Source organism: Pinus tabuliformis, chromosome 1_2, assembly GCF_031772625.1.
Source record: "Pinus tabuliformis cultivar Carrire ecotype Pingquan chromosome 1_2, CPIR1, whole genome shotgun sequence".
Taxonomy (NCBI): Eukaryota; Viridiplantae; Streptophyta; class Pinopsida; order Pinales; family Pinaceae; genus Pinus; species Pinus tabuliformis.
Window position 1 is genome coordinate 446894048 of NC_142298.1, and position 17395 is coordinate 446911442.

At 38.4% G+C, this 17395-nt stretch overlaps 1 protein-coding gene across 1 annotated transcript in view; it reads right to left on the bottom strand.

The window, feature by feature from the left end:
• Positions 1 to 207: 207 nt before the first annotated feature.
• Positions 208 to 17395, bottom strand: part of LOC149206279 (protein OS-9 homolog) — a 170489-nt gene continuing 153301 nt past the window's right edge. The window contains exons 5-8 of the mRNA XM_089395397.1: positions 1723 to 1838; positions 1042 to 1108; positions 693 to 802; positions 208 to 566 (exon numbers count right to left, since the gene is read on the bottom strand). Of these exons, the coding sequence (XP_089251523.1) occupies positions 428 to 566; positions 693 to 802; positions 1042 to 1108; positions 1723 to 1838 (432 nt within the window). The 3' untranslated portion in view covers positions 208 to 427. The remainder of the gene's footprint in view (positions 567 to 692; positions 803 to 1041; positions 1109 to 1722; positions 1839 to 17395) is intronic.

Genomic DNA, 17395 nt, shown 5'->3' on the forward strand with positions numbered 1-17395 from the left:
ACATATTAAATGATTACATAATAGCTTCTGGTTTGAATTTATCACATCCATGTCCTTTGGAGTGGAATCATGTTGAAGATTGTATCCATTCATGAACATAATAACATTGACACAATTACTTTCTGCATGGATTTAAGGTCTCAACAAAAATATCAATTATTTGCTGATTATAGTATATTTTATATACATTCATCTTAGATGCCTGTGTCTATTGCAAAAAAATGCACTTCCATTACACATTAAATGATTACATAACAGCTTCCGGTTTGTATTTATCACAGCCATGTCCTTTAGAGGGGAATCATGTTGAAGATTGTGTCCATTCATGAACAGAATAACATTGAGGCAGTTACTGTCGGCCTGGATTTAATGTCTCAACAAAAATATCAAATTTTAGAACAATTATTCCCTATATATATGCTATAAATCAGTCAATTTGAGCACTTGAATCTTCTGCACTTAAAGCTAGCTGTGTGTCTTTTTCTTCTTTTTCTGCTCTGTCATTGCTATTTGACAGTGTATAACAGTTAATAGTTAACCAAGAAGGCCGCTCTTCTTGAAACAACCTACAAAGGATAGAAACTACTGAAAATTACGACACCCATAAAACATAAAAGACTCAGAGCGTTCATAAATGTGCTTGCTTTGAAACAAAGACACTATATTTTAGCAAATGTAAAATTGGAACTTACGGGTGGCTGCAAAGCTTCGGACATTGAACTATCAATGCATATTTGCATGTGGACACTTCTTTAAAGGAATTTATTGAAGGATGATCAGAGTCTGCACACATAAATCTCACCTGCAGGCATAGGTATTCATCAAGCTAAAAATCAAGGAAATCGAAAACTAGACCATACAAAGATTGAAAGACAGATTTGCAATATCTTTGATGCAAGAGGCACCCAAAACATACATAAGCAAACAACAAAACATACTAACCATAACAAAGAGAAGCATCAAGCAGTTCAACTCCTAAGAACATATGATCATTTAGAAGATCAATATCTGTATTCAAGTCTAAACAGGACAACAAAATACCTCTGTCTCTCTTGGCTCGTTTGTAAGGTCACAAATTGTGCCATTCCTATATAAATGTGCATGATACCTGCAAAATTGTAAGTAGTATGTAGTTTCATATTTCAATTTTTCGAAAAAGAAAAAGAGAGAAAATAATGGAATAAAACTGACACAGGAAAATGTGATCCTAGTGTGCAAGCAACTGTCTTATTACAAAAGGCTCTACATAGTACGTGCACGGCATTCTCAAAGATGGTTTGATTCTTGATGTCCTGCGTTGAAGATCTATATGATATAATGCATTGTGGCAGTGATGTAAGATTTAGTCAAATTATCCAGCAAGAGAATGTCAACTATGGAGAACAAAGACAAAAAGGACTAACATAATATTTCGATTTAACTATGAAGAATGGAGACACAAAGAAGTTACATGATATTCAGATTTACGTTAGAAATACTATGAATAAATCTATGCTGGATATTCTTGTACTTGGAATGATTTGAAATAACTTTATAAACTTTTCGAAAAAACAAATACAAATTTAGACATTCAAGGTCTAAACTAAGGAAACCATGAGACTGACTAGGAGCTAATTTGGGACCATGAAACCATACTACAATCTTGATAAAAACATGACAGCCACCATTTACTGCATTAAGGAAAAGGTATTTACCAATTCACTTATAATATGTTCATCTCACCTTTGAGCAGCAGTTTTGGAACGGGGATCTTTCTGAAGGGACACATCTGGTGAATTCCGATGGAAAGCTGCAGTAGCTTCCGCATCATAGACACCCAAAGTAAATTCTTGAACTAACTGCAAAAGGTCCGGTAAAGTCACGGATGAGGACTTTGATTTACATAAACCATAAAGTAAGATTTTTAAGTTTCCCAACAAAATGTTTGTTAGTGCTTTCAGTTTCTGACATTACAAATCCTATTAATAGAAAACTCATCAACTTAAATGTTCCATCCTTTCACTTTTAAAGACCAAAAATATGAACAAGCAATTAATTATTGAATTTTGCAGCCATGGCAGTTTACCAAAAAACAAAGAAGATAAGTCCTTACAACTTGTTCCCTGTATCTTAAGGATTATATAAGATTTGGGGATTAGACAAAGAATACAAGACAAAAAATATAGCATGAATAATTAATAAAGGACATTTATCCTGGTTAGAAGACTAAGTAATCATTTATATTTTCATCAAGCAAGATTTTGACAACAGAAGCAAGCACGAGCAGAATCTTAGGCAATGCTCAGAAACATTGAGAGGAGGGCACATAAATAAAGCATGAATACCATAACATGTCAAAAGGAGGGGGGGAGATTATTAAAAACAATCTGACAATATTAAGTAAAATATTATTAGTCCCCCGAGAGGTAGCTCACTTAGCAAGCCCGTGTTATGTAAAGTTATGTAAATTTATGTGAGTGATGAGGGTATTTGTTCAAATTCCCTCACTGTCAAACCCATGTGCTGTCCCAGGGACAGGGCGGTTACACCTTGAGGTTATAGTGGTAATGGTCGGAATCAACCCTATGTCTCACAAGTACGAGCCCAGCCTAGTTGCCGATTCCTCTAGCATATAAAAAACAAAAACAAAGTAAAATATTATTATTGTTAACAAGGGTAGAGACCGATCCATATGTTACATACAATAGTATTCTGTTCACATGAAATATTGTCAGTTTGTTGATGTTATAGCATTGGACAGCAACTTCTGCACTGATCAAGTGTCTACTTGTGTGGAAGTCATCCCAGACGTTCAAACTTAGCAATTTCTCTTTAATTAAGGAATTAATTAAAATGAAGTGCCTTTTATAAAAAGGTAAGTTTAATCTAATGAAATGAGAAGGTTATTTGCATTAGTCAAATAGATAAATCCTAGCCAAATTTTTCAAATGAAGTGAGATTTAATATCAACCATCAATCACTTTGGAGATTAGGGTTGTGGATTCAATCAACAACTAAAGCTTATAAAAGCAAGGCTAGGTGGATGAAGACACAACAATGAGCACAAGACATTGTGAGAGGGTGAGGATCTACGTGATTGGATGAAAAAGGATTTCCATCCAAGTGTGCAGGATCAAGGAGGAAATTTGCAAGAGTGATTTTCTGCGGCAAGGATCATTCCTAACAGAGGCTGTACTGCAGATTTGCCAATGCAGCCAAACAGCTAAAACATTGGGCCAAGCCACACGTGCAGGTTCCAGGAGTGCACAGGAGTTACTGTGCAGCCTCATACGCACTGCAGGTAACACGCGCAGTTCACACAAGCATGGACAGGAACAGTGACAGTGTGCAAGTTGTGGGCCTTACAACCACATATGCACGATCATAAAGCTGCTGTACCAGGCCAGCAAGGTAAGGGGGTCGATCAAGGAAGATTTTGAGAGTTGTAAAACACATACAGGCGCCCAGAAATTTTCTGTGATTGTTGTAGCTTGTATTTTTCCTCTGTGGGCCATTTCCCCAGTAAGGGAGCCCTTGTACGCTAAAAAAATAATTAATGAACAGCAGATCTTGAAGGACCGAAATTTCTGCACACGTGTCAAATTGGTGTTGATTTACTTCTGCTGAATTTACTCTTATTTACTAGTTAAAAACCCAATGATGTAATTTATCCAATGATCTGCAATTTAATTTAATTAACTGCAAGGAACTTAATAGGAAATAATTTGTCAGTTGTTGGGGACCGAAAATTTAACATGGTATCAGAGCTTACACTCTTAGAGGGAGGTCAATTTCAAGTTTGCAGCAAATCTTGCCAGATTTGAAAGCCAGTGGATCTCAACAGATCTAAAAGTCTGCAGTTTGCAGCTGTGAAATTTTATGGATGTTTAAAGGACTAACACAAATCCACAGCAGTTTGCAACAAATCTATTAAATCTGCAAGGAGATCATGATTCATAACAGATCTATAAACTAGCAGCAAAAGTCTTGTGAGTGCTTGAAGGAATAAGCACAGTGCAATTTTTGTTCAGATCTAGAAATGGCAGCAGCAAGGTCTCAGGTTTGAAGACAGGTTGAAAGCAAGGGTTACCTTGCTATTGAAAATAAATGACCTTTGGGAAATTGTGGATAAGGAAATTCTTTCACCGATAGACCCAGTGCAGTTAACAGCTCATGAAAAGAAGAACATCAGAGCTCAATGGGTTATTATGGATGCCGTGAAGGATCATTTGATCCCTCACTTGGTGGAGAAGAAGTCAGCCAGGGAGATGTTCAAGGCTCTAGTGGATTTGTTCCAGAGTGACAACATGAACAAGAAGATGATCTTGAAGAACAAGATCAGATTCGTGCAGATGTCAAGATCTAACAATTACCAGCTACCTCATGAGGAGCACCCAGATATGTGATCAACTTGCAGCAATCAAGGAGAAAACAGAGGACGTAGAACTCGTAAATGTGGCACTGAATGATTTCACCAAGCCATGGTAACCATTTGCCAAGGGGATATGTGCTTGGGAGCATCTTCCCAATTGGGAGAGGCTTTTGAGATGATTGCATCCAGGAAGAGGATCAAGAGAAGTCTAAAGCCATCAAGCAAGGAGATGGTGATGAGAACATAGCCCTAATCAGTCAGGTCAAAATGGGTAAAGGAAAGAGTTCCAAGGGTAACAGTGCATTCGAAATACTGAGAGGGGGGGCTGAATCAGTATTTCTTTACAATTGTTATATTATGCCAGTTAAGATTGTTAGTAAATGTATAGTGACAACTTATTAAACTTATTTTCTTTGAACTTGATACTTGTTAAGTTGCTTGTCAATCTTAGTTATATTCTTTATGTTCTTTTAGTTAGATCTGTTCATCAAACAATATCAAGAAGCAATAACAACAGAAAAGGACAGAGATGTAGGCTCTCAGCCAAGGCAAAACCCGGAAACTCTTCTCTTCCTAGAATCTGCTTCAAATGGGATACAAAGACCCAATCCCTAAACCAAGTCCTTCTCCCAGTGCCAAGTTAGCCCTTTCCTCAAGTCCTTGAATCTGCACCAAACTGCTACTTCCTGCAACTTTGACCTCCTAGCTTCAACACTGCTACTCGACCTGCAACTTCGACCCAACTACTTTCCTTGGAGCTTCTTGGAAACCCTAATACAACCTCCTATAGTGACCTACTTAGAGCAAGACAACTCTCCCAAGGTCAATGAGGTCTAGACAAGGGTTTTCCCCTCTTCCAGCTACAGATTCTGCACTTCGTCCTCCAGCAACTCAATCCTGCAATTTCGGCCTCTTACTGCAGCCCATCAACTCCAGAATTTTGCAAGTGCGAGAGAGATAGAGCCCAGAGATAAGATATTTCGGCCTCCCAGCTTCTTCCAAAACTTTTCTCTCCTTTTCTACTCCTTCACAACGCTATATCAAACTTTTTCTTTGATAGATCAAACCTGTGAGTGTGCGTCTCCAAACAAAGTCAAATTGCTCTTTATATAGCCTTCTCAAGAGGTTGAATTCCCTCCTTTAGGCTGACTTGAGGATCCTAGGGCCAACTTGTACTCTTGGAGATTCCAGGACTTTCTAGACTCTAAATTAATTCTTTTTACAATTACAAATTGCCCGGAAGGTTCTTATAAACATGATGTTGACTCCTTTGGCTCATGACAATAAATCCTAAGACCTAACAAACCCTAGAAGTGCGAAGAACATGCTTTTACCTAAAAGACCAACAATAATGAGCACGAAAACCATGCAGCCTTTAACAATAATAATTTCCTTCTTTTTCTTTTTTGTTACATAGGATATATATTGAAATGAGTACAACAATTATGAAGACCGAAACTAGTTACATTTCTCAACACTCCCTCTTAACTAGGGAGGTATTCATAATTGTACAACCAGTACAACATCATATCTCAAACAGAAGAGTTCTCAAGAAGAGTCGAATTGATTAGCAATATTGCAAGCATCATCATAATGACCAACACTGTCATTGAGGCCTAATTGGACAAGCTCTTATTTAATCAAGAGCATTATGCTGGGAGGCTTTATGTGTGATACCGCACTACCTCTCTAACGTACATACCCCATCTGGATTCCTGCAAGGCATGTCCTTTTAAGACTATTCTTATCTTGGATCTCCATCGTTGAGTCCTCAAAGAATATCAGTCCTCTTCGACCACTCTTCTCTTGGATTCCTGCTCCATCCTCGAGTGTCAGTCCTCGAGATTACTCTCTCTCTTGGATTCAAATCCTCAAGGAGTATTGGTCCCTTTTCCTTCTTGGATGATCTATCCTCAAGGAAACCATAGATGCTTATCCAATCGTCCGTCATTCTCTCTTCATCCCCTAAAGAGGAGAATGTACATGTGATGTCCAACATCACTCTCTCTCAACTAGAGAGATCATCTCTATTCTCCTTTAATCTTGAGAATAGATCTTGGCTCCTTATCCAAGGAGACTCCCTCTCAAAACCAGAGGGGATTTTACTTCCTTCCAATAATGGAAGCCAACACCATAAGTCTTTACAACTTGTCTTCATCAAAGTATCAGCTACTAGTTTTCCATAGCTACATGGCTCCCTCTTTCGCATCTCTTGCATCGAGCCTACTTCCTTTCGAGGTATCATGGAACCATTTCCACTCTTCGTTCTTGTGACAAGATCCAGGTCATCTTTCTTGTTCATCACTTTCATCTTCAACGTGAAGGCATTCCGTTGAGCTTTCCTAATCTTCAATCTGATCGTGGCTTCCTTATGAAAGTGATCTTCCTTGACCTTCAGGTTATCTTCTCACACTGCTACCTTCCAAGATGACCACATCTTGACTTCAAGGTTGCCAAGTGCCAAATATTGAGCTTCCCTTAATACTTTTCATCCATACAGTTGACCTTGCCTCAACTGTCATCATGTATTCTTGCAACATTCTACCAGGTAGCAAAATAATATGTTAACCAGATAACCAAACCAAAATGAAATAGACTTACCTCACCACGGTGACCTTCTCATTCCATCAACATCCTCATCTACCATCTCCAATTGATCTTTCCTTCTTGCATCAAAGTGCCCAAGGATCGAACTTGATTACCAAGTTACAACTTTTATTCTTCCGGAGATCATACTAGATGTTAATCAATATCAAATACATATCCTAGAGAAAGTCCTAATCTTTCATGCATTCTTTAATAAGTCGAACTTTATTCTTTTCCAGCATCATAAATACTTAAGAATATCTTTCTAACCAACCTTGTTCCACAAGATTCTCATACACATGAACCTTATCCAAAGTTTTCTTTATATCATGCAATCCCATGCTTTTATCCAATCATCTAGCTATCCATATATTTCACAAAAGTTTGCATCTTGACTCATTGCAACCCTTCGTCCCCTTTTTACCAATATGTTTCCACATTACATAGAATACATATTATTCCTGTCATAATGCTTTTTCACAAGGGCTTCCTATTATAATGATCCTTTCCAGACCACAGTGATCCAATTGAGCAAGATGACAACCTTTAACATAATGTTAGACAATATCTAGATGAACAATATGCAAAATGATCTAGTATTCTATCCTAGATGATCTCTACTAAGCAACATAATCATACAAGTTTCAAACATGCTATCATCATATGCTTCTATCCTATGATGCTTATGCAAAAACATATCATCAACATTCATAAAGAACGTGGAAGTTAGTGAACCTTCTTTTAGTAGTAAAGATCCTTCACTTCTTCCTTCCTTGCCTTCTCAGGTTCTCCCACAGCTTCAACTACATGAGCTTCACTTCGGTCCTTTCTCTTATTGTTCGATTTGTTTGGACAATCCCTCTTAAGATGTCCAAATTCATTGCGTCCAAAACATTGCACCTTGGACATATCTTTCTTCTTGGACTTGCCAAACTTTCCTTTCTTCATCTTCTTGACCTGGGGTAGAAAGGCTTGTGTCTGCTCATCTAATACAATGTCATCCTTGACCTTGATCCTTGATTCTTCTAGTATGCATTGTGCCCATAACTCATCAAAGGGAGTTGAATCCTTCTTGGAGTAAACACTTGTTGCAAAGTTGCTCCATTCTGGTGGTAATGCATTTAGAACACATATGGTCACCTCAGAATCAGTGATGGGTTCCCCAAGTCCTTGCAAATGGTCTCTTAGTTGAGAGACTCTCATGAGGAAGGATGTCATATCCTCATCCTTCAATTTCTTTATTCTATATAGCTTGTTTCGTAATGACATCTTTTGACCTGTTGTACTTACAAAGTACAAATTCACTAGCTTGTCGTACATGGCCTTGGAAGTCTTTAGATTTGCAACAAATGGAACAAGAGAATCCTTAATTGATTTTATTGAGAAATCTAGGGCATCAATAGTTAGGTGATTTCTCTTTAATTAGTAACTTCTTGTGAATGCTTTTTACAATTTTAGATTAGGATCTTCTTCACTATGATATTAATGTTCTTCTTCATCAAATAGTGTCCAATGCATGAACATAAATAGACAAAAGACACAGAATATAGGCTATGAGCCATGGCCAAAACCTCTCATTACAATTTTAGATTAGGATCTTCTTCACTATGATATTAATGTTCTTCTTCATCAAATAGTGTCCAATGCATGAACATAAATAGACAAAAGACACAGAATATAGGCTATGAGCCATGGCCAAAACCTCTCACTCTTTGAGAGGAAAACCTGCACAAATTATTCTTATAGAGATTCCAATTGACGAATACCAAGACCAAGACCCTTGACCTATTTACCACTCCAAGACCAAGACACAAGTTCTCTTGATAGTCAACCTTCTTCTTGACTCCTCTTCCACTTTGACCTTCTTAGCATTGAGACATTTTCACCACCGAGATTTTATCGTTGTCTTCACATTGAGATCTCTTTTAATGCGAGACCTCCTCGCTGTCATATTACGAAGACCTTACTTCTGTGATGGCATCCTTCAAACTGTGATAGATTCATCACTCTAAATTGTAATGGCAGCGTTCTCACTGTGAGTTCATTGAACCCTTAACATTGTAGGAGCATCGAGCCTTCAACACTGTGTTAGCATCGAGCTCACAATATTATAATAACACCAAGCCCATAATTTTGTAGTAGCACCGAAACTGAAGTGGCAACAAACCTGTAATCACTATGATGACTAAAACTTATCTTTTAAGACAGCACCAATAGCATTCTTGTGATTTCCGAATTACAGAGATAATTCGAACTTCTTGACTCTTCGTTGAATTGTGGTCTTCTTTCAACACCAAGTTGTAGTCTCCTCACCAAACCACAGAGATATCCGGACCTACCTCTGCATTAGGCCACCCGAAATCTTAGAGAGATCCGAACTTATCTCTGCAACTGTCCATCCGAAAAACTCAGAGAGATGTCTGAAATTTTGTCTCTGTGGAATAGGCCAAGGTCCCTATATATAGTAGTTTGTTCGTCATAAATAAGCCAGCATGACCTTTATGAAAGGATGTGTCCCCTTGTGAGCCGACATGGGTTTCTACTTCATCTAAAGGCTGACTAGAAGAGGAGAACTTGTGCTTATCTTTTGGAGGGCTACTAGACCATTCTATTGACTCATATATATTTCATATATGACACTAACTCTTTTGACAATTCCTAAAGGTTCACAATGGGAGCCATCTAAAAATAAAATCCCTTGCTCATGAAACCCATGAAGCAAGTCTTATAATAATAATTTTATTTTCTTTCTTTACATCATTTACAAAAGTCACAATTACGTCATTATGAAGACCAAACCTAGTTACACTTTTCAACACGCCCTCTTAACTACAAAGGTATTCATAATGCTACTTGGTCATTCTCAATTTGAAGAATTTCTCATAATAAGAATTGGATTGGTAACCCATCTGTATAGCATAATATCAACCAGCATTGTCACATAGCAAGGCCTTGACTAACAGCTCTATCTCTCCACAAGATCTGAGCTCAACGCTAGCAAGACCAATGATGTATAGACACCATCATCATTGTCTCTCAAGGTACATACTCCACTCGAGTGTTCACCGAGTATGACCTTCTTTGGACTATTCTTATCTTGGATAGCCAATCCTCAATGAATATTGGTCCACGACTACTCTTATTTTGGATGCCCTACCACATCCTCAAAGAGTATCGAATGCCAAATGGTTACCCAATCCTCCATTCTTTCTTCCCAAGTGAAGACAAGAACGTAGTTTCTATCTCTCCCTCTCAATTAGGGAGGTCATATCTATTCCAATAAAGGAATGTACTCATTCCTATAGAAGGAATGTACCTAAGCTCCCTCTTGGCTTAGGAATTTCCAAGTTTCTTCCAAGTAAGAAACTTGTTTCCAGGGTCCCTCTTAATTAGGGACCTACAATATCTCCTACAATGGAGATGATGGGACAACCAGTTGCTTGAAGAACTCCTCCTCACGATATCATGAACTTCTTTTCGTTATATAGAAGTCTTCATGTTTGGGACTTCTACATAGGGCACTGACCATCCATCACTTTCATCCATGAGTCAGCCATGTCATCATCAGAAAGTGATCCATCAATCCATATCTGGCCTTCCTTCATGCCATGTTCTTCGAAAGGATCTTCCATCCTTCTACATGGTCCTCGGGGAAGACATCCATAGTTCTTCCTTTGGCAGTCCTACATAAGCCCATCCCGATACTTGTTCAAAAATAAGAAGTGAACACTTAAATCAGACTTACTTTTGTGATGGTCTTTCATCATGACATCTTCCTGTGGGTATCAACACCCTGCATACATATTGACACATATCCCAAAGGTATCCATTCAAAAGGGTCTCCATATTTTTCAGACTTTCATCAGAGTCTTCATATCTTTCCGGGGGATTTCCTAGTCAAATCTTCTAGTTCTCGAATGTTGATTGCCTTTTTCCATGGTTGCATAGTACACGATCTTCCTTCCTTTCTTCACATATTTCATTCCTAGGAACTTCCAATCAGAGTTCCTCTAATTACTGTCAACCACCTCATTTTCATATGAGGACATATTATGTTGATTTCATCTAGTGTGACCCATGCCTTCCAACATCCTTTCTTAGGAGGAGATTCCTTTCCTTTGATCATGCTTCTCAAGATAGAGCAATGATCCATGTTCCCTGCAACCATACATGACTTTATACTATTGACTACAAACATACATACCTTATTTACCTTTAGGTCATCTAGGCTTCTTTCAGCAACTTCCTTGATTGAAAAGAGCTTCAATCCCTTGATCTGCTTCATCTCTTATGTCATTATACCATCATTCCATGAATTCCACAAGTTGGAGTTCCTGATGAAACACTTGCTTCCTCTCTAGATTGGTGAACCTTCCGATGAAGATTCCATCAGAGAATTTTGAGTATCTTGCATATCCTTATCCAGCAAATGTTATTGTATGATGAGCCTTGTCCTAGATGACTTCTTCCTTCCCTTAAGTTTCCAATGAGGTTCCCAAGAGCTATATCCTTCATATTTGACTGCCATAGATTTTGTTCCAGCTGTCCTATGGTGATGACACGAGCTTTTGCTTCTAATGCTTTTTCTCTTTCAGCTTCCTCCACTTCTTCAATGAAATGGACTTCTTCTCTATCTTCCTCGTTATTTCCCTTTTTGAGCTTGGGACAATCTTTACTGTAATGCTCATAGCATTGAATCTTAGCTATGTTCTTCTTTCCTTTCGAAAAATGTCTGAATACTTTTTGCCCTCAACTTATCTTCTTCTATCTTGCATAGAAACCATAAGTTGTTAAATGGAATACCCTTCTTATCCTCATAGACATTTGTTACCTTGTTCATCAAGTAGTGCATTTAGAATAATGAGGATTATCTCTTTATCCGATATCATCTTTCCCAGATCTTGCAGTTGAGATCTTATGAAGATATCCCTTCATCCTTTGATACCTTCAATTTGTGTAGATCAAATCTAAGTGATATGACCTTTCTTATCGCATCTTCAGAGAATAGTTCTATCAGCTTATCATATATCTCTTTGATGTCTCCAATCCTGCTATATAGGGAATGGGGGGACCTTTCACTGATTTCATAAGAATCCCTTCAGCCATTTGATCCCTTTCCATGTATTCAAATAATGCTTGACCTTCGAATGGAATGGAGACCTTTCCATTGATATGATCAATGACTTCACTTTCTTCGAGGACTATGTCTATCCTCCTCTTTCCATGCAAGGAAGTTCGATGACCCAACCAGCTTATAGATCTCCTTGCAAAACGAAATCATTTTACTAGATTAGATTATAAAATAAAAGATACTTACTTGACAAGTGAAGATGAAATCTTCAACTTGATTCCTTTGATGGTGGTTGATGAAGATGTATTAGTGCCCTTTTGGATGATCTTCTTCCAAATCAAATTCCTTCCTCAATAAAGGAGATTGCCCATTTTATGATGACAACGCCTTTGATCTAGCTCCCTTTGATGATGGTGATTGATGAGGATGTCTTGATGCTTCATCGGATGATATTCTTTAAGGATAAGGGAGGATTCCTTGCTTCAATGAGAGGGAACTTGCCTTATAGCCTTTTGAAGATAAGGACAATGCCTTTAGCCTTCTTTGGATAATTAGCCTTCAAGAAACTTCAACTTCTCGGTGATCAATGAGTGCAGATCATAAATGCTTCTAGGGTTTCGACTTTCTTCAAGATGATGATATCTTAGTCCTAGAAATGCTTTCTTGGATGTCTATACTTTGGGCTACCTTGCATTGTAGATCCCTTCAACTTGATGAGGGTCTTTGTGGTCTTTTAATGATGATTTAGAGTATCCAAAACTTTTGTTGGTGTAAACTTCTTCTTCGATCTAGGGATTGATAGTTCGATGTAAATCTCGACTTCACTTTGATATCCTTCAACTTGCTTTGATGCCTTTCTTAAAACTCGATCCTTGAGTATTCCTTTGAATAGATGCCCCTCCTTGACTTAGTTACCTTAGCTCTAATACCATGTTGAGAAATCTAGGGCATCAATAGTTAGGTGATTTCTCTTTAATTAGTAACTACTTGTGAATGCTTTTTACAATTTTAGATTTGGATCTTCTTCACTATGATATTAATGTTCTCCTTCATCAAACAGCTACCAATGCATGAACATAAATAGACAAGAGACACAAAATGTAGGCTATGAGCCAAGGCCAAAACCTCTCACTCTTTAAGAGGAAAACCTGCATAAATTCTTCTTATAGAGATTCCAATTGACGAATACCAAGACCAAGACCCTTGACCTATTTGCCACTCCAAGACCAAGACACAAGTTCTCTTGACAATCAACCTTCTTCTTGACTCCTCTTCTGCTTTGACCTTCTTAGCATCGAGACATTGTCACCACCAAGATCTTATCACTATTTTCACATCGAGATCTCTTTTACTGTGAGACCTCCTCACTGTCATATTACCAAGACCTTACTTTTGTGATGACATCCTTCGAACTGTGATAGATCCATCACTCTGAATTGTAATGGCATCCTTCTCACTGTGATTACATTGAACCCTTAACACTATAGGAGCACCGAGCCCTCAACACTGTGATAGCACCGAGCTCACAATACTGTAATAACATCGAGCCCATAATTCTGTAATAGCACTGAAACTGAAATGGCACCAAACCTATAATCATTGTGATGACCGAAACATATCTTCTGAGACGGCACCAAGAGCATTTATGTGATTTCCAAATTACAGAGATAATCTGAACTTCTTGACTCTTTGCTGAACTGTCGTCTTCTTTCAACACTGAGTTGTAGTCTCCTCACCGAACCACAGAGATATCTGAACCTGCTTGTTAAAATTGGCAACTAGGGCCAAACTCCATGTGGGTCATCTCAATTATGACAACTGATATTTTTTCTTGGATCCCTCTCGTCGAGAGGTGTAGGATTGATCTAAAGATCATCTAATTCTTATAAGTATTCATGGAGTTATGAATTTATTTGTGTTATAAGCAGTGAAGACAATATCGCCAAAATATCGCCGATATTCGAAAATATCGCAATATTTTCGGGGAGACGAGATATCGCCGAGGAAATATCGCGATATTTCATCTCCACGAAAATATCGCGATATTTCCGAAATATCGGTGATATCTCGAGGAAATATCGTGCTACAATCTAAAATATCGTCGAGCATCAACAAAAAATGTCGCTGCGGCTAAAAAAGTCCAATTTTGTTTTTTTTTCAATCATTTTCATTTCTAATTGCTAGAGAATGAAGGGGAGAGCTATTTGCTTCCTACCAAGGAGGGTTTAAGTGTTGAATAGCCATTATCGCCACCAACAAAGAAGATTTTGTTGATCTAAGCTTGAAGAACAATGAGACAATTTCATTTCTTCCATTAACAGGTATGTTCAAATAAACCCCTATGTTAATGAATTTTTTGATAGTTTTAGGATTATTCTTGCTTGCCTATTTGCCTACAATCATTTTGCTTGGTTTTTTTTTCCATTTGCTATGATTTTCATGCCCATGAGCAAATGCAAGGGTTTTCTCCATATTTAGAGAGCAAGCTCCATTTTTTTTTTTAACTTTCAAATACACCCTCTTATTGTCATTTATGGTTTTTCATTGAATTCACATTGCAAATAATGTAGAAAAAAAAATTGTAAAATGATGAGGTTATTACTTATTAATTCCAAAAAAAAAATTGGTGCCCTAGGTTTGAGTTAGCTCACTACAAAATTCAAATATGCCAAAAGCCTTGGACCCATTTTGGGAGTATGGGGAGCCTGATGGTGGGACAAATCGGGCATATTTTACATGCAAATTGTGTGGGACCAGGATGACAGGAGGGGTTACACGATTGAAATACCATCTAGCTAGACTCACTGGACATGATGTTGGGATTTGTACAATTTCTAGTTCGGAGCTTATACAAAAAGCTCTTGAGGCAATTGATGAAAAAGATAGAAAGAAGGAAGAGACAGAAAGAAACAAGGCTGAACGTGTAGGTAGATCTTTAGGGATATATTCTCCTAATTTTGATGTTGAAGGTAGTGGGAGGGGCTCCACAGCATCCCCTGCTACTGCTAGTGCGAGGTCATCATTTTTGGTTCCACGAACAGGACATGGATCACAACCTGGCATAAAATCACTTGTTAAAAAAAAGGAGAAGCAAGAAGCAGATAGAGTCATGGGGAGGTGTCTTTTCTGGAGCGACTTACCTCTCAACATCACCAAAACCAATCCATTTTGGCAACCAATGTGTAATGCTATTGTTGTTGTGGGCCCAGGGTACAAAAGTGCTACATATGAGTTGCGGGGGCCAATTCTTCAAGCAGAAAAGCAGGACATCAACTCTAGATTGGCGGAGTTGAAAAAAACATGGGAAGTTACTGGATGCACAGTGATGTCTAATGGTTGGATAGATAGGAAGGGTAGGACCCTTCTAAATTTCTTGGTACATTGTCCTAAAGGTACCATGTTTATTAAATCAGTGGATGCATCAGAACATATCAAAAATGCAGCAACGATATGTGAGTTGTTAGATGGGTTCATTCGAGAGATTGGTGTGCAAAATGTGGTGCAAGTCATAACAGACAATACCGCTAATTATGTGTCTGTCGGCAAGATGCTTATGGAGAGGCATCGCACATTGTTTTGGGCTCCGTGTGCAGCACATTGTCTTGATTTGTTGCTTGAGGATATGGGGAAACTCTCCTTCATCAAGGAGGCGGTTGATATGGCTAAGAGCATCCCCAAGTTTATTTATAACCACGCTTTTGTTCTTAGCCTCATGAGGAAGTTCACTAGAAACAAGGATTTGCGGCATCCTGCGATCACACATTTTGCCACAAACTTTATTACTCTTCAATCTTTGCTTCGATGTCAGTTCGAGTTGAAGCAAATGTTTGTGTCTGATGACTGGCATAATTGTAATACAATAGGAGACAGGATGGGAAAGCCATTGCAAAAATGGTGTACTCTGAGACGTTTTGGCATGGAGTAGAAGAAGCATGCTCAGTTAGTGAACCTATAGTAAAGGTTCTCAGATTGGTAGATGGGGAGAAGCCTGCAATGGCTTATTTGTATGAGGCCATGGATAGGGCCAAGGAGGCCATTCGTTCTTATTATGCAAACAAGGGTTTTGCTGGCCTTGATAGGCATATGATGTTATGGGATGTGATTGATAGTCGGTGGATAGGGATGCTTCATCGACCCATTCATGCAGCAGCACTCTTCCTCAACCCCGCATTTTCATACAAATGCGGCTTTGATTTTGATGGTGAGGTGATGGAAGGGCTCCATTCCTGTATTCATAGGATGGTACCTGATCCTGAGCTTCGTAGCAAAATCAATCGCGAGATACAGTTTTATCGGGATTGTGTTGGCCTATTTGGCTTTGATGATGCTATTAGGGAAAGGACCCTCTTCATGCCACGTAAGTGACAAGTCATCACTCATTAGAAATTAGAATTTTCAATTTAGAATTTCCTTACTTATAATTCTTTTTTTTTTAAATTCAATTATGTAACTTTTATTTGAAAGTTTAATTATGTTTTAAGTTTTTGAATTTTTTATTTCTTTATTTTGTTATAGATATTTGGTGGCGAAGCTATGGTGCAAGGGCACCAAATTTACAAAAATTGGCCATAAGAATCATAAGTCAAACATGTAGCTCTTCAGGGTGTGAGCGCAATTGGATTGTATTTGAGAAAATACACGCAAAAAAGCGCAACACGTATAACTTTGAGCTCCAGCGTTCAGTTCAGCAATTACACTTATTGTAATTTTTAATTTTTAATTTATGACCTTCAAGTGTCAAGAGTCAAGAGTCAAGACTCATTAGTTTTTTTGACACTCTTACAGGTTGGAGTTCGCACGCCTCAATGATTTAGTGTATGTGCATTACAACATCGGACTTCGAGTGAGGCAAATAGAAGCACCAATGCATCCAGATGCCATTTCCTTAGGACAATATTGATGTATTGTCTCAGTGGAGGGTGGAGTCTGAGAAGCCCATCTTGGAGGAGTCGCCTCAATGGTTAGAGCCAGATGATCCATTAGAATAGGGGCAGCAAGAGGAGGAGGACTCGAAGGAGGAGCAGCACTCGGAGGAGGAGCGGGAGGAGGAGGAGGAGGACATTGTGGGAGCATCAGCATCAACACCATCTGCTATAGATATAGGAGAGCACAGCTCCATACCTAGCACTCATTATTTGACATTAGATGCAAAGGCAGGGCCAAGGCCTTCTACTACTAGGGGTAGGCCTGGCAAAGAGCCCATCATGTTTTCTCGTAAAAGGGGGAGAGGGCAGTGATTTCAGATAGATAGCTGCTAGTTTTATTTGTTATGCTACATATCACTCATGATGATGAGATATTTTTATATATGTGATGTTATTTTGTATTGGTTCTCCACATTTGAGTCCTTGAATGGACAATTATCAGGGATCAGCAGGATTTCGTAT